This window comes from Eumetopias jubatus, unplaced genomic scaffold, assembly GCF_037043125.1.
Source record: "Eumetopias jubatus isolate StellerSeaLion01/CBP00866 unplaced genomic scaffold, mEumJub1_p1.0 scaffold_2, whole genome shotgun sequence".
Lineage (NCBI taxonomy): Eukaryota > Metazoa > Chordata > Mammalia > Carnivora > Otariidae > Eumetopias > Eumetopias jubatus.
In genome coordinates, this window is record NW_028274808.1 from 169,468,790 (window position 1) to 169,487,779 (window position 18,990).

Genomic DNA, 18,990 nt, shown 5'->3' on the forward strand with positions numbered 1-18,990 from the left:
TCATATTGCGCTCCATCATCAATTATATAATTTGGCCAGTCTGGTAATAATCTAAAATATTGGAAAGAGAAAAAAATATCATTATCTGTTTATTGGAAAAAGTTCATTCTCTGTCAAAGTCAAAATTCAATAGAATTCTTTCATACAACAGATTTTATTAAGAGCAAAGGTGAACACAAAAGGAGCTCTTCATAAATAAAAAGCCTACCAACCATTACAGATTCTTTCCATTTCTCATGAATCACTTTAGCCAGATTCAGATCTATATGAACAACACAATCCTCAACTGTTAGAGACCCTTGTGAGGGGAGAAAAAAGAAAAGAAAATATAATCATTACTCATACATTTTCAGAAAACATACTCAACCACCTTATGTATCATAAAACTAATTTATATTATTAATTACTAATCTACATTTTTAGTTTAAATCTCTTGGAATATTTTTGTTTATGTAGTATGTCACTGTTTTCACACTTCTTGGCAGGTGCAATTATACAATGCTTCATATATTTAAGTTATTCATGTCCATTAGTTTAAACGTATATATTTGTTTCCACTAGTCAAGATTTTTCAAGAAGTGTATTCTATGAAATTAATCTTGCCTTAAGTACATCTGGAGTAACACTACAGATTCAAAAAGGTTCATCTGTGCAAATAAGTATGAGGTAAATACCACAGAAAACTTTCAATATATGCATGGGATGAACCCAAACTCTATATAAATACTATTTCTTTAAATTACATTTTTTTAAATCCTCTACAAACCACAGAAAACTTTCAATATATGCATGGGATGAACCCAAACTCTATATAAATACTATTTCTTTAAATTACATTTTTTTAAATCCTCTACAAAAAAAATTACATTTTTTTAAATCCTCTACAGTCAAAAATAAGGAAGGCAACACAAATTACTTTTACATTTCAGTTAACATATGACATAATTTTAAAATTAAGATAGAACCCTGAATCTGTATTCTATTCACACAAAGACACACATACATGTAATCTATTTTTTCTTTACCTGAATCAATACCAACAGGGCCAAATAATTCATTGAGCTGAAAAGCCAGCTCAGGCGGTAATGCCAATTCCAGACAGTCTATGGTCAGAGATTTGGCCATCACTGGCATGGGATTCAATGTCTCAGTTTTATCTTCTTCATTAACTCCAGCTGACAAAGTGCCCTCAGCCATTAGAATTTTTTCCATTTCCTGTTCATCTTCATTCATAAATTCTTCAGTGTTTGGAAATTTCACATAATCCTTTGGAAGATTTTCATTTTTCTTTATCTCAAGAGAGTCAGTTAAATCAACTTCTTCACTTAATTCAAGATTTGAAGTGCTTGATACAGAGTTTAAAATATCAGACAAATTCAAAGAAGAATGTATACTGTCTCCAATCTCTGTGACTTCTAGATTCTTCTCCATTTCATTCACATCTTTAGCGACAGTAGCTTTTAGAGTACCTGGAAAAGACTGCTTAATGTTATACAGATCTGGAAGTTCTGCCTGGCTACTGGGAAGTACTTCATTAGTATTCTTTAGATCTAGAGTGGCATTAGGAAATAAACCCGTTATTAATCCAGGTTTTTCAGTAGTGATAGCTCTTATTTCTGCCTGCTCTGGGTTTCTATCTTCTGAATCACAGGTGGACTGTACATTAGTGTTACTGACAGCAGTGCCATGGCTAAATTCTGGCACAGATGAATTAGAATCCTCCAAGGTTCCTCTTTGGCTAATTATTTCCTTCAAATTTAATCCCAGAGAAAATGGCCCAGTTTGTGCTTCATCATATGATTTTTGGATATTCTCAAATTCAGTATCCTCACATAATTTAGTTTCAGAATCCAACAAAAGGCTTGTGGCCCAAATAATATCTTTGTTACACCTCTCATATAAGTCTTTTAGGGCTTCTAATGAAAAGGATCCAAAGAGTTTACAAAGAATGTTAAGATTTTCAGATTCATCAGTACTGGTAAGCTCACTTTCTTCAACATACGTGCTTTTGTCATACATTACCCTATATGGAATTGTTTCTTGAACATCTAATTTTGTGTTAATATTGAAAGCTTTTGGTTTAAATCCATCTAATCGTCCTGTTAATACTCTCACAGAATCTGAAACACTAATTTTATTCTTTTCTATTTTCCATAAGAGAGCAAAATCCTGTGGTTCAGTCTGGGTATACATGCCTTCTTCTATTCTAGGGACTTTTTTAGATTTTCCTTCTGGAAATTCAGCTAAAGTTTGTGGTCCTACTACTCCAGGAATAGTTGGCCCACTACTGGTAAAAGTAAGAGACAATGTGTGCTGTCTATGAATCTTTTTACTTGGAAAAGTCTTATTCTCATAGGTCATTTCATTGGGTAGCGTTTCAGAATTTCCTAGAGTGGAACTACCCAGGGTTTTCAGTTCTTCAGGGCTTGTGCCCCAACAACAGGTCTCATGTGCTGTGTAGAAGGATATTTCATTCATACTGTCTTTTGTTCCAAATTCTAGGTTGGGTTCCTTCAAACCATCCTTCGGCATTCTTGATCTGTGCTCTCTCTGAGCTAAGGAATCAGACGAAGGCCAGTCACCCACAATGCTGAATGACTGTTTTTCAGTATTTTTATATGTATCATACTGACAGCTATTGAAAGATTCTGAAGCATCATCATACTGTGACTTCTTGTCATCCTCTGTACTTTCATGCGGAGATTCTCGTTGCTGGATATGATCTATATTCGCAGATAGAGTATTATCTAATCCTTTGCGTGACTGAAGGCGATTATATTTTTTGTCACTTTGACCAGATGAAGCTTTTTCAGTTTTTCGGTTCCTTTTTGTCCTCTGACTAATAGTCTTATCAACTGGCCAGTCACCAACAAAATTTGATAGCTCATGTCTCGTCGGGAACTTTTCCAAAGCTGACTTGCTTTTTTGTTTTCCAAAGGTTTTTTTCCTTACTGTGGCTCTTTCTTCCAATGTTTCACCCAGTGAGGATTTTTCATTATGAAATGGTATAGTATTTGAAAGATCATAGTCTTCTTGATTATTTTCACCAGAGCAAATACTCGGCGACACTCTCTCGACAACACTATCTGCATCAGTTTTACTATACTCTTTTTCAGAAGCCAGTTCTACCTGCTCTTCTTTTTTACCTTTTTCTTTTGCCTGTACTTTGCTTTCAGAATCAGAAAAATACATGTCTGAAACTTCCTGAATGAAAGCACTCTGAATGTCAGGATTCATACCACTTATTTCTTTTCTTCCTTTGTTTAAATCTGCATTAGAGAGATATGTAACATTCTCAGGTAATATAGTTTCTTTGGTTACTTCAAGTTTCTTCTCTTCAGTTAACTCTAGATGCTTCAAAGATGAGGATAAAACATTTTCTTCTTTTTCATTGTCTCTTGGGCTGTAAGATTTTTTTTAAAGTATTATAAGGAAGTCTCTTAATGTTGCCATTAACATTATGATTTAAATTAAAGCAGCATTCAACTGAAAGACAAGGCACTTAACATTTATTCTAAAACTTCTATAAATAAACTACATTAAAATTATAAAAGCTTATCTTGATCTTTCTCTAGTACATTGTGAATACATCCCTTTATTGTAACCCCAACACCTAACACAATGCTTGGCATATAGGAAGCACTCACACTTTTTTTGAATTAAATAGTGAACATGAGATTTTCAGTGAAGGTGTTCATATGCATTAAATATTAAAGATACGATTCTAAATTTGTTCCCAGAAGAGGACACCACCTCCCTGGCTTCTTTCAGAACTATTTTAGCTTAATATATGTGAAAAGAGGTCTGCTTCTATAATACCTGTCATTTGCTACAGAGGATTATGCTTAAGCTTCATTTACAAAGTGACAAAGAGTCAACATGATTTGCACAACTAAAAGAAATGAGAGAAAGGGAGGAGAGCTGTCATTTGAAATGTCACCTATTAAATTTTTTAAAACCATCCTCAATGTTAATTTCAGACTTAGAGCACTTTTGCCTAATCATTACACTTTCAACTTCAGTGTTTTTTTCCTCAATTTATCTACTCATCTTCCTTCCTTTCTTTCTTCTTAGAGGGGGAGGGAGGGGCGGAGGGAGAGGGACAGAGGGAATCCTCAAGCAGACTCCCAGCTGAGCACAGAGCCTGAGGCTTCATCTCACAACCTGGGATCAGGACCTGAGTGGAAATGAAGAGTCGGATGCTTAACCAACTGAGCCACCCAGGTGCCCCTTCCTTTCTTCCTTTATTCCAGGAGCTCTCAAAGTCCCAACTCTCCCATGAAGCTTTCCTAAATGAAATCACATCTAACACTGAGTTTTCTTTTTTTTTTAAATATAAAAATATGCTCAACTTTTAATAGGAGGAACCATTTTTTATGAATCAAAATAGCAAAGATTAAAAAGTTTGATAACTACTATGTTGCTGAGGTCTTTTGAGCAAAGTGTTATTATTGCCATTTTAGAAATGAAGAGCTGAAGTATAGAGAGATTCTATAATTTGTCAAAGATTACAAAGCCTTGGGATTTCAAGCCAGGAAACACAGCTCAGGGGCCCATGCTCTAAACCACTTTGTAACATGACTCCTCAATAAAAGAGCATTTATGAATTTTCTCTTCCCAACTCCTTTTTAATAGAGACTCACCATTCCTTATCATCAGAAAGTGTAGGCAATTTAGACCTCTATCTATATTTAAGGTTATTCTTTAACTCACCCATCTATTCAACTGTTTCTGTGTCCTAAATGTTTAATAGAATCAGTACTATGCTGGACTACAAACTCTCAAAAGGCTATGACTTGTATTACTCAGTCAAGGTATACCATTAATAATTAATTTTTATAATACTAACTTGAAAGAGTATTTTTACAAATACCTAAAGAAATTAAGAAGTGATGCAAAATAACAACAGGCAATAACAGATAAATACTGGAATAGCAGGCAGTTACATAAAAAAGGCAGGAGTATTCACAGTATAAACATGGAACCACAAAACCCTGAGGACAATGAAAAAACTCCCATGTCATTAAATATATAACTTCACTTCTCTTGCTAACCATATACATCTTGCTTCAGGTAAGACTATATCTAAACCCTACAAATAATAAACGTCCACTTTTATTTTTAAAGTTATTTGGCAATGATTTCACAAGCTCCAAAATTATTCTTTTTAAATTATATTTCACATTGAATTTGTGTATACAGGGACTTTAACCTACCTAGTACTGATGTCCTCACAAGAATAGACAAACAACTCAATACGTTCACTTTTCTCTGGAACTGAAGAACTCATGATTATTGGCACTGAAACAAAACGCTGATAATGTTCCAACATTCTTGCTATTTTTTCTTTGCTTACCCCATGAATATTACGCCTAAAAATTCCAGGGGAGAAAAGGGTAGAAGGAATATTGGTAATTAAGTTTTTTTTTTAATTGAAACATAAAATGTCAAGAAAAATAATATTATTTCTAATACGTAAAAATATCTAAGCTGGTTTATTACGACACAATATATACTGTTAGATTCTAATTTCATCTTATTCAGGATGTCTTAAATTACCATTTTTTTAATCATTCCATACAATCTTTTCCAAATATCATTTAGCAACTCAGAAAAAAACAGCAGATCCTAATAACTTTAAAAGAAGCTATTCTCAAGCTCTGCAAAAAAAACATTTCATAAGAATATGACCATTACTTCAAGACTATTAACTAGTAAGTAAAAAAACTCCACTACAATCTTCTACTTATGCCACTATGGCAGATTAGATGTCCAAAGGGCTCTCCTGTTACAATAAAACTAGATCCCAAGTCAATTAAAGCAAACATATATTTTAATACATTTTAAGTTCAAGCAAAGAAAAAAAATTCCTGGTATATGAAGTCTCTGGATGTCCAAATATGAAATTTGTCATATTTGTGCTTTCACTCATGATAGCTTATTTGTGTGTTTTTATGAACTCATATTTAGTTGAACTTAATATATGAGAATCCTTAGGCCTTAACCTGGGGTGCTTTCCTTCATACAACATCTGGATTTGCATCTGCCAGGAGGCCAGATGATATGCTTTAGTCTCTCAAGGATCTTGTCATAATGAAAACATCTAGTTTGCAACATTCCTATCTTTGGCAAGGATCTAAGGCTTAGTGTCTGGATCCCAGGGCTAATATCAGTATTTGCCACCTGGGCAAATCTGGCTTTCATATTTACCTACCTCAATCTTGTCTGGTTTCAGATCACAGAGAAGCAAAGAGATAGAAAATATGAAAGAGAAGTTAAGAGACATAGACATAGAAGACAGAGCAAAAAGGTAGTATACATCTAATCCAAGTCCCAGAAAGAGAGTACATGGGACAGAAGCAATTAAAAGAAAAATGGCTAAGGATTTTCCAGAACTGATCAAAGACATCATTGATGTCCCCTAATCCAAGAAGCCCAACAAATCCCAAACAAGATACATATTAAGAAATCCACTACAAACATGGTACTGAAATTGTCATTCACCAAAGATAAAGAGATGATATTAAAAGCAACCAGAAACTAAAGGAAAAAAAAATAATTATCTAGAAAGAAACCAAGTATTAGAATTACAGCTGCCTTAACAATAATGGAAGTCAAAAAAGAATTAAATGTTATCTTCAATAACAGAAACTGTCAATCTAGAATATATACACCCAGTGAAAGTATCTTACAAGAATGAAGGCAATAAAAGAATTTTGATTAAAAAAAAAAAAGTTTGACATGAAGCAGAACTACACTGTAAAGAAAATCCTAAAAGATGAATGTCAGACAGAAGGAAATTCCCAGATGAAGTATCTCTGATGAAAGAAAAATTAAGCACAACAATAACTGTATGAGTGAAAACACACAGTGTCTGTACATTTTAGACAATCATAGCATGTAAGTCAGAAGGGAGATAAATATCAGAATTAAAATGTTTTTAAGTCCTTATATTTGCAAGAAGGAAGGCTAACAAAATGGTTTGACTTTAAATTTAAAGTTTGCATGATCAAAGTTTTAATGTAACCACTAAAAGGATAAAAATAGTGTTTATAATTTCCAAATCAAAAAAGAAGGAAAAAGTAAATAAGAAAATCCGCATTCAGTGAAAAAAATCCAAAATAAGGCATGATGAAAAGGGGGAAAAATCAAATATATAATTTTCTGTGATAAGAGAAAAACAATCGCAGGAAAGGTGAAATAAAGAGAAAGTGCACAAAGGGAAGACAGTAAGAAACAAGACTAATTACATGAATAACCAAAATAACCATAAAAGAATTAAGCTTAAGAATGAAAAGCCAAAGATGGACAGAGAGGTTTTTCAAAACCCAGTCATACTGGTTGTAAGAGATACACCTAAATGTAAAGACACAGAAAAGTCAAAAGTAAAAGTATGAAGGGCGCCTGGGTGGCTCAGATGGTTAAGCATCTGCCTTCGGCTCAGGTCATGATCCCAGGGTCCTGGGATCGAGTCCTGCATCGGGGTCCCTGCTCCTTGGGAGCCTGCTTCTCCCTCTGCCTCTCTCTCTCTCTCTCTCTGTCTTTCATGAATAAATAAAATCTTTAAAAAAAAAAAAAGTAGAAGTATGGAAAAAGAAATAACACTCAAATCCTAAAAGGAAGCTGGCGTAGTTCTACTAATATTAGACAAATTAGATTTCATAACAAAAATTAAAATTAAGGATAAAAGAAAATCACTTGACAAGGATAAAAGGTTAAATCAGACAGATACAAAAACTTTAAGCTATAAGCACATCAAAAAATATCCTCAGAATACATAAAGTGAAAATAGGCAGATTTATAAGAAGAAACGTGGACATATTCTACACAATAAAGGGAGATTTCAATACATCCCTCTCACATAGATTTCCTCATTCCTCTCTTAAAACATTAATCCATCAAGCATTTTTTTAAAAAGTAAAGCTATAGAACATGTGAGCAACAGAAGCATGACTCAATAATGTATTAACATACTATAACCAGTATACATTTTTATCAAACATGAAACGCATCTTTTAAAATATCAGAGAATTAGTATCACACAAATGGCACAATCTTACCTACTACAGTTAAGTTGAAAATGAATTTCTTAAAAGAGAAATTTAAAAACCATCTGTTCACAAACTTAAAAACATGGTTTTAAATAACCCAAGGGTTAAAAAGTAAAATTAATCACAATACAAATTAGAGTATAAATGATAAAAAGAAAGCATTACATTAATATTATATATTAAAATTCTAGGAGCATCTAATTTCCTAAGGAAATTTATAGCATCAAATGCTCATATAAGAAAATAACCTAAACCTTCAGGTGAAACCTTATAAAAATAACAGAATAAACAAAGCAAAATAGATTTTTTAAAAAGCAAAGAAAGTAAAATAAAAGAGAAGCAGAAATGAACATAAAACAAACTTAAAATAGATCAGATGAGCAAAGAGATGTTTATTTGAAAAGGCTAATAAAAAATCTGATCTCTGGTGAGAATAAGAAAAAAAGAAGGAAGATACATATAAACATATCCAGACTGAAAAGGGTTAACTTAAGTATGGATGCAACACAGATGTAAATGGTAAGAGAATACTATAATTGTCTTAATAAAGTCTTAATAAATTTGGAAACTTTGGTGTAATGGACAAATTCTACCTGAAAACTTCTCACAAAGAAAACACCAGATCCACAAGTTTCATAAGTAAATTCTATCAAACATCCAAACTTACATAAACTCAGAAAAGAGAAAAAGAAGAAATATTTTCCAATTAATTTTATCAACCTAAAATCACGATACCAAAGCCAGGCAAGAAAGAGCAAGGAAGAAAAAATTATTGATCAACCTCTCTCATTTATACAGATGCAAAAATCCTAAGCAAAATATTAGAAAACCAAATCTATTATGTACCAAAAACATATAAAAAGGAATGAAGTACTGATACATCCTACAACATGGATGAACCTTGAAACATGATGCTAAGTGAAAGATGCCAGACACAAAAGGCCACAAATTGTATGATTCCATTTATATGCAATGTCTAGAATAGGCAAATTCATAGACACAGAAAAGCAAATTAGCAGTTGCCAAAGGAAAGAGAGAATTGAGAGTGACCAATAGCAGGTACGGGGTTTCTTTTGAGTGTGCACTAATTAGATAGTGGTGATGGCTGCACAACATTATGAATATACTAAAATTAGGTTGTCCTTCAGTTAGTATAGAAATTAGTTAAAATGACCAAGAAGAAAATACCCTGACCAAAATCAAGTTAGGGTTATCTCTAAGGGAATACAGAACACAAAGCAAAATACATTATGTGTCCATGTCCTAAGTAACATTTTAATTTAAGTCAAACAATCAAGTAAAAAAGTAAAACCTTTGGGAGAAGGGCAAGGAGAGGGAAGGGTAGTGCAAAAACTGCATAACTGCAGAGCTAGACATCTGCTACCTTTTCTACCTATACTTCCTTTGCTTCCTTTCAGTATTCTTAGTCATTAGGCAGCTACAATGATTGGTTCCTCCCAGTAGCACATGGTTCAGGTACACCAAACCCCAGGATCTGTTCAAATTTCAGATATTGACATTATACTGCTAATAAGTAAAAAGGTACCGACTCTATAAGACAACTGGAATATTTCTGTTAATTAACTCAGTATTAGGAATAAAAAGATACAAACTCTTCATAAACTGAAAAAAGGTCTACAAGAAATACAAAATTTGTTATCAAAGCTGCAACCTAATCCATTTTGTTTCATTCATTATTTGTAGGGAGAAAAAAATCTAGACGGACTTTCTATCACTGCCATAAATTAAAAACATGTTAAATAGTCTCTCAATTTTACCTTGCAAGTTCCTTTGGTTTGAACTTCCACCATGTGTCCGGTTCCCGGAAAAGGACTTTGTATTTATGTTTTTGAGACTACATACAAAAAAGACAAATATATTTTAAAATACTACTTCCATGAAATTAAATGCATTGTTTCCAAATTCATAGCATGTTAAAATTTAAACCTAAAAGATTATCTAATTGTGATAAGTTTGTTAAACTGGCAAAAGGTACAATCTCTTCAACCCAGGAATTCATTTCCAGAAAGTTATGCTACTAATAAATAATTCCATAAGACTGCAAACACACACATACACACACAAGTTATCCAGTTCACCATTATTTGTAATAACAAAAGAAGACAACACAGTGACTATTAACATGCAACTGGCTAAATAAATGAAGGTACAGCCATACAATGCAAAAACAGCAATTTTAAAAATGCTGCACATATTAATGAGAAAAGGTCCCAATACAAACTGTAAGGAAAGTAAGATACAGAATTTTCACTTGTGTAAAAAAGAATTATTCACACATTTTTCATGTATAGAAAACTTCTAGAAAGATTCTCAAATATATTATTAAAAGCCTCCACTTCAAGGGAGTAGAACTTTTCAGCATTCTTTTTTATAATCTATTTATTATACATGTATTACTTTTAGTAACTCACTCTATTTTTCAAAACTCTAACATGGCTATAATCTAAAAGCCATGCCCTATACTTATATACTAGATCCATCTCCTCTCTCTAACTCAAGGATAACTGAGTTAGTGTAGCAATTCACCCCTCTCTTTGAGGTAGCATTAACCCCTCCCACCTTGAATCAGTCTCATCAGTCAGTTATTTCTCCCATTTTACTCTTAATCCTCTTTCCCCTGCTAGCGATCTCCCCATTTTCCTACTCCCCTTTGCAGGAAAATGCCTCAAAACAATTACTACACTCTGTCTCCAATTCCTCTCCTCACCTCTCTTAAACCCACTCCAATCGGCTACCCCCATTGAAACTGCCCATCAAGACCACAAATTACTTCCACACTGAAAAATGCTATAGCTAATTCTCAGTCCTCTCTTCCTTGACTCTCAGCAGCATTTGTCATAGTTCATCACTTCCTCTCCTAACACTTTCTTTCTGCACTCTTGGTTTTCCTCCTGCCCCATTGGAAGAGTGTTCTCACTCTTTTTTGCTAGTCCTTTTTTGCCCAGACCTCTTCCCACTTAGTCCTTCACTTAGTCCTTGGTCCTCTACTCTTTTTTGTTGTTGTTGTTATGTTATGTTAATCCCCATACATTACATCATTAGTTTTTGATGTAGTGTTCCATGATTCATTGTTTGTGCATAACACCCCATGCTCCATGCAGAACGTGCCCTCCTTAATACCCATCACCAGGCTAACCCATCCCCCCACCACCCTCCCCTTTACAACCCTCAGTTTGTTTTTCAGAGTCCATAGTCTCTCATGGTTCGTCTCCCCCTCCAATTCCCCTCTTCATTCTTCGCCTCCTGCTATCTTTTTTTTTTTTTAACATATAATGTATTATTTGTTTCAGAGGTACAGGTCTGTAATTCAACAGTCTTAACACAATTCACAGCGCTTGGTCCTCTACTCTTGATCTATACTCACTTCTTTGGTAATATCATTCCATTCCTTGGCTTTGAGTATCACCATTACCATACAGTAATGACTCTCAGATACATATCTTTAGCTCAGAATTCTCTCCTGAATTCCAAACTCATAGATCCAACTACCTATTCAACAAACTTAACATATTCAAACCTAAACTTTTGAAATCCACTACCCGACACCCACCACAAAACTATTTTATCTGAACCCTTCTCCATCATTCTCAGCTCCTGACAACCTCTAATTACACAGGCCAAAAACCAACCTTGATGTCACACTGAACTCCTCTCTTTCTTTCACATCCATTATCAATCCAGTAAGAAATTCAGTTGGCTCTACTTTCAAAATATATCCGGAATCTAATCAGTACTCACTGTGACCTTCACTGCCACCATGTTGGTCTAAGCCATATGATCTCTTACTTTAATTACCACTATAGTCCTCTAATCTCCCTGCTTCCACACTTGCCACCCCCGCCCTTACCCCAAGTCTATTCTCAACATTGCGCTACAGCAATCCTGTTAATAGCTGGATCATGTCACTACTGTGCTCAAAACCCTGTTATGGACTGAATGTCTATGTCCCTTCAAACCCCATTATGTTGAAATCCCACTCCCACCATATGACTGTGTTTAGAGATAAGGCCTTTATGTAGGTAATTAAGGTTAAATGAGAACATAAGGGTAAGGCTCCAATCTGACAGAATTAGTATGCAAGTAAGAAGAGACACCAGAGAACTCCTTATATACCATAAGAGAACATGGCAAGAAGGCAGCCATCTGCAAGCCAGGAAAACAACTCTCACCCAGAAACCAACCCTGCCAGACCCTGACCTGGGACTCTAAGCCTCCAGAACTGTGAGAGAATAAACTTGTTGTTTAAGACACCCAGTCTGTGGTATCTTATGGCAGCCTGAGCAGATTAATACATCTTCCATGTCACTCAAGGTAAAATCTAAAATTCTTATAGTGATCTATGAGCCCTTATATAATCTGCCCTACCATCTCCCCAACCACCATTACATCTCTGACCTCATCTCTCACTACTGATCCCCTCAGTTTTATGACAAGATGCAAACAAAGTACTCATTGATATTTTCTGTCATTCTGACAGAAAAGTCCCAAAATCAACCTAGGTAAGAAGTGACAGAACACCCTGTAATGCGTCTACTCACTTCCATCTCCTCACCTCAGTACCAAATTTTATACACTTTATTCAGGGGCTGGCAACAACCCTGGTCTCTAATTACCTAAAGGGAGTGTCCTATAGCTCTTAGGATCAAATTAATTTTAAATGAATATACACACACAGAGGGAAAAAAAGAGACTATGAATTTAAAGACTTTTCCAACTCCCATATCAATAGGCAAATCTTAATAATGTTATATTACTTGGGAGGATTCTGATTTATGTTAAGCTATATGATAACTCACAAGGGAAACTATATATATATTTAAAGTAATAAGTTTTGCCAGATGCCACTAAGCATACCTGACTGCTTGCTACTTATCCCCAGCTCACTACTTAACTACTTCTGTAAATGACAGTCACGATAGTAATAGACTGTTATCTCCAACCTATTCCACTCCCCCACAGCTCTCATTATCTTGCTACCAAAAGGAGCAAAAAGTGATCCTCTTCTCTACAGTAATTGCTATATCTACTCGTTTTTGAAGAAAAAATGAATTTGGCATCCTATGATAAGCAGCAGTCCTTTATACTTCTGAGTTGGGAAGAGACAATGAATCAATACTGGGAAAATAGCTTTATAATTTCAATTACTATATAAGAAAAAAAAAGGAAAGAAAAATACTATGGAAGCCTGAAGTCTAAATGAAAATCAGTAATACAGTAATGCAGAGGCTTTTTTATTTTCTCCATAGGAAAATGAGTGTTAAAGAATTTCTTAATATGACAAGAAGAAGCTAAAGAAAACATACAGGGAAGTCAAGTAAGGTTAAGTGGGAAAGCATTCCCCATGATAAATACATTAGGTTAGAAATTAGTAACTCCTGAGGCCAGAAAGCAAACTGAATTTCAGTTCCCAATATACTAAAATTGAGTCTTTGTTCCCTCTGCTGCACCTGCACAGAAGTAAAATCTCATTTGCTCTCAAAGGAGATTAATTTTCTTCAGAAAAATGAAGAGTCACACCTTCAAAATAGTACAAGTGCACAATACATAGCAAAGGAGGTACAGGCTGGATATGCTGAGGACATTAAAGAAGTATAACATTCATTAACTGAAGAAACATAAATTGAGCTTTAACGTGCCAGACACGTGTGTGCTAACAGTGGGGGAATAAACAATACACAACAATCACAAAAGCTTCATTCATTCACCATTTTAACCCAACAAGTATATCTTTACTATATGCCAAGCACAGTGCTATACCCTGAAGATTCAATGATGAATAAAACAACAACCTATCCTCAAGAATATATAGATGGCTTACAGCCAAATTTAGACCATCAGCCAGTATTTGTACAGCCTGGGAACTAAGGATAGTTTTTATATCTTTAAAGGGTCATTTAAAAAGAAAAGAAAAAAAAAAAGATAAAACAAGAGACTGTATGTGGCCCCCAAAAACCTAAAATATTTACTATCTCGCACTTTATAGAAAAAAGCTAGCCAACCCATGGCCACTGATAAAAGCAGCGTGCTTAATGGTATCACAGAAGCAAGCCAGGGTACCATGAAAACATAAAGAGTACTCCACTCAGCTTTTTTTTTTTATTATTTGAGAGAGAGAGAGAGAGAGAGAGAGAGACAACGAGAAAGGAACACAAGCAAGGGCAGAAGGAGAGGGAGAATCAGGCTTCCCGCGGAGCAGGGAGCCTGATGCAGGGCTCGATCCCAGGACCCTGGGATAATGATCTGAGCCAAAGGCAGACGCTTAACAACTGAGCCACCCAGGCGCCCCTCCACTCAGCTTTTTAGTAAGTTAATGCTAACTTCCTGAAAAAGGTAACATCAAAGCTGGGCAAAAAAAAGAATCTGGCAAATTTGGAGAACTGGAAAGAGCTGAATTTATAAAAGTCTGAATTTATCAGAAGAGCAAAATCAAAAGAAATTTGGTCACTAACAAAGGACCACCAATTTTGATTCCACCAATAAAAGCAGTAAGGAAAAATATTTTCTATGTATACACATTAATAAACACACACACACATATATCCATGTAAACATAAAATTATAATTTATTATCTATATACAAACAAAATTATAATTTAATACTTTTTATAAAAGACATCAAAAATGAAATAATCACAGGATTTAAAAACTAAGAATTTGAAAACTGATTAAATTTAGCTTTATGCAAAAACTATTCCTATTTGGCGCACCTGGGTGGCTCAGTTGGTTAAGCAACTGCCTTCGGCTCAGGTCATGATCCTGGAGTCCTGGGATCGAGTCCCATATCGGGCTCCCTGCTCAGCAGGGAGTCTGCTTCTCCCTCTGACCCTCTTCCCTCTCGTGCTATCTCTCATTCTCTCTCTCTCTCAAATAAATAAATAAAATCTTAAAAAAAAAAAAACTATTCCTATTTTTCTCATTTCGCTTACCACCAGAGAAAGCTCAGTTACAGACAGTCCGAGGACTGTTTGCTTGAGATTCAGGTGTGTAATTAACATCCACCAACAATTTCAAACTTACTACTATAGACTTATGACAATTTATGGTACAAACCAAAGAAACATATGGCTTCATTTCCCATGCCTGTAGGTTTGTATTGTCTATTATTATAGGAGACACCTTCTTCTCAAACGCTTCTTTCGCTGAAAAACACAAATAGAAAATGACAAATCACTTTTTATAACAGTATCAAGTATTCTCTTGAAATTTGAAAAATCTAATCTTGTTTCCACAATGAAAATCATAGATATGTGCTAATTTTACTTACAACTCTACTTCTTTTTTTTTATGGGGGGATGGGCAGCAGGAGAGGGAGAGAGAGAATCCCAAGTAGGCTCCACACCCAGCTCGGAGCCCAATGGAGGGTTTGATCCCAGAATCCTGAGATCACAACCTGAGCCAAAATCAGGAATTGGATGCTTAACCGACTGAGGCACCCAGACTCCCCACAACTCTATTTCTAAATATCACTTATGAGTGTATGAAAAATTAAAGTACAGGTAAATGTCGAATAATAAATAAATACTAAAGTTATAATCAGAGAAAATATAAAATAAAAACTAAGTTTTATGTGAGTTACATGTATAAATGGCATAAACGGGGGAAAAAACTATCATTAAAAACAGTATCATGCTAAAAGCAACATGGTATCCTGGATAAGATTCTAGAAGGGAAAAGAACTTTAGTAGAAAACTAATATCAGGGGTGCCTGGCTGGCTCAGTCAGTAGAGCATGCAACTCTTGATCCCAGGGTTGTGAGTTCAAGCCCCACATTGGGCATGGAGCCTAATTAAAGACAAAAATTATAAAAAAAAAAAATTAATTAAACAAAATTAAAAATTAAAAGAAAAGAAAAACTAATATCCAAATAAAGTCTGGAGTTAATAGTAATATACCACCGTTAAGCTCTTAGTCTTGACAAATGTACCACGGTTATAGATGTTAACATTAGAGGGGAAATGAGGGGTATACAGAAACTCTATATTGCCTTTGCAACCTTTTCATAAATCAAAAATTATTCCAAAATAAAGTTTTAAAACAAACAAGCACAAATTATAAACACACACAAAAAGATGTAATGATTTAAAATAAAGAAAACATTATTATATACTGTTGTCCAAGAGATTTTCTTAAAAAACTTCTTTTTTCCCAAGGAATTAAACCATTCAGGAAATTAACGATGAATAAGTAAGTCTTACAAGGAAATTATGTGGAAGTTTTAAAAGTTCCATGTACTCTCTTACAACTCAATAATAAAAAGGCAAATAATCCAATTTAAAAATAACAAACAATTAAGGAGCTAGAAAAAGAAGACAAACAAAACTCAAACCCAACAAAAGAAAGGAAATAATAAAGATTAGAACAGAAATAAATGATATAGAAACTAAAAAAAATAATAGAACAGATCAATGAAACCAGAAGCTGGTTCTTCGAAAAGACCAACAAAATTGATAAACCTCTAGCCAGACTCATCAAAAGAGAGAGAGGACCCAAATAAACAAAATCACTAAAGAAAGAGGAGAAATAACAACACCACAGAAATACAATTTTTACAGAATATTATGAAAACCTATATGCCAACAAACTGCACAACTTAGTGGAAATTAATAAATTCCTAGAAACATAAAACTTACCAAAACTAAAGCAGGAAGAAATAGAAATTTTGAACACAACAATTACCAGCATGAAATTGAATCACTAATCAAAAAACTCCCTAAAACAAAAGTCCAGGACCAGATGGCTTCACAAGCAAATTCTACCAAACAATTAAAGAAGAGTTACTACCTGTTCTTCTCAAACTATTCCAAAAAAAAAAATAGAAGAGGAAGGAAAACTTCCAAATTCATTCTATGAGGCCAGCATTATCCTGATGCCAAAACAAGAAAAACACCACCAAAAAAGAGAATTACAGGCCAATATTTCTCATTAATATAGATGCAAAAACCCTCAACAAAATATTAGCAAAGCAAATCCAACAATATATTAAGAAAATCATACACCACAATCAAGTGGGATCTATTCCTGGGCTGCCAGGGTAGTTCAATATTTGCAAAACAATCAAAATGATACATCACATCAATAAGAGAAAGGATAAAAACCATAGGATCATTTCAACAGATGCAGAAATAGCATTCTACAAAGTACAACATCCATTCATGAGAAAAACCATCTGCAAAGTAGGTCTAGAGGGAACATACCTCAACATAAATTTGCAAATGACATACCAATAAAGGGTTAGTATCCAAAATATATAAAGAGTTTATACAATTCAACATCAAAAAACAAATAATCCAATTAAAAAATAGGCAGAAGACACAAAGAGACATTTCTCCAAAGACAGAGAGCCAACAGACACAGGAAAAGATGTTCAACATCACGCATCATCAGGGAAATGCAAATCAAAACTACAGTGAGATATCACCTGACCCGTCAGAATGGCTGAAATCAAAAACACAAGAAACAAGTGTTGGTGAGGATATGGAGAAAAAGGAACCCTCCTGCACTGTTGGTGGGAATGCAGCCACTGTGGAAAGCAGTATGGAGTTCCTCAAAAAAAACTAAAAATGGAACTACTCTATGATCCAGGAATCGCACTACTGGGTATTTACCCAAAAAGTACAAAAACACTAATTCAAAGGGATACACACACCCCTATGTTTATTGTAGTATTATTTACAATAGCAAATCTATGGAAACAGTCCAAGTGTCCACTGATAGCTGAATGGATAAAGAAAAGGTGGTGTATACACACACACACACACACACACACAATGCATACACATACACAATGGACTATTATTCAGCCATAAAAAAGTGAAATCTTGCCATGTCCAACAACATGGATAGAGCTAGGGAGTACAACGCTAAACGAAATAAGTCAGAGAAAGACAAATAACATATGATCTCACTTATATGTGGAATTTAAGAAACAAAACAAAGAAAAAGAGAGACAAACCACGAAACAGACTCTTCACTATACAAAAGAAACTAATAGTTATGAGAGGGGAGGTGGGTGGGGGGACGGGTAAAATAGGTGATGGGTATTAAAGACTACACTCATCATGATGAAAAAAGTAATTTTAAAAAAGGAACACAAGATCCTTAGGAAAAAAAGTACAATTTTTCAAGGAAATACTATTTTCCCATTTAAATATATTTTTAAGGGAAAGACTGTACCCGAATATAACTAATGTATGAAAAACTTTTAAATCACATCTTGAAAAAAAAAAAAAAACTTAAATTGACAACTCTCCAAAGAAGATAAACTAATGGCCAAAAGGACACACCAAAGAATGCTCAACATCATTACCCACCAGGAAAATGCAATCAAAACTACAATGAAATACCACTTCACATCCACCAGGATAGGTATAACCAAATATACAATAATAACAAGTATTGGTGACAATGTGGAGAAGACAGAACCCTCATAAACTCCTAGTAGGAATGTAACATGGTGCAGTTGCTTTGGAAAAACAGGTTGGTAGTTCCAAAAAAGTTTAGACATAGACATGTATGTTCATACCAACATTATTCATAATAGGCAAAAAGTGGAAACAACCCAAATGCCTATCAACTGATGAAAGAATAAATCAAATGTGGCATATCTGTACAAGAGAATATTATCCAGCCATAAAAAGGAATGGACTACTGATACATGCTATAACATGAACCTTGAAAATGTTAAACTAGCCATTCACAAAAGACCACATATGATATGATTCTATTTATATGAAATGCCCAAAATAGGCAAGTCTATAGAGACAGAAGGTAACTTAGTGGTTGCCCAGGGCTGGGAGAGGTTAGCGAGAAATGAGGAGTGACTGTTAATGGGTAAAGGATCTTTTGGGGGTGATAAAAATGTCCTAAAATTATAGTGATGGTTGTAGAACTCTGAATATGCTTAAAACCATGTGATTCT

The 18,990-nt window shown here is 34.4% G+C and overlaps 1 protein-coding gene across 5 annotated transcripts in view; it reads right to left on the reverse strand.

Moving 5' to 3' along the window:
- N4BP2 (NEDD4 binding protein 2) overlaps nucleotides 1–18,990 on the reverse strand; it is a 122,809-nt gene that overhangs the window by 68,220 nt on the left and 35,599 nt on the right. For all 5 annotated transcript variants that reach the window (XR_003606675.2, XM_028087051.2, XM_028087058.2 and 2 more), the window contains 5 exons: nucleotides 15,123–15,211; nucleotides 9,830–9,906; nucleotides 5,217–5,372; nucleotides 1,026–3,403; nucleotides 213–298 (listed from right to left, as the gene is read on the reverse strand). Coding sequence is in view for 4 of the 5 variants with exons in the window: in XM_028087051.2 (XP_027942852.1) it covers nucleotides 213–298; nucleotides 1,026–3,403; nucleotides 5,217–5,372; nucleotides 9,830–9,906; nucleotides 15,123–15,211 (2,786 nt within the window). In the remaining variant the exon portion in view is untranslated. The remainder of the gene's footprint in view (nucleotides 1–212; nucleotides 299–1,025; nucleotides 3,404–5,216; nucleotides 5,373–9,829; nucleotides 9,907–15,122; nucleotides 15,212–18,990) is intronic.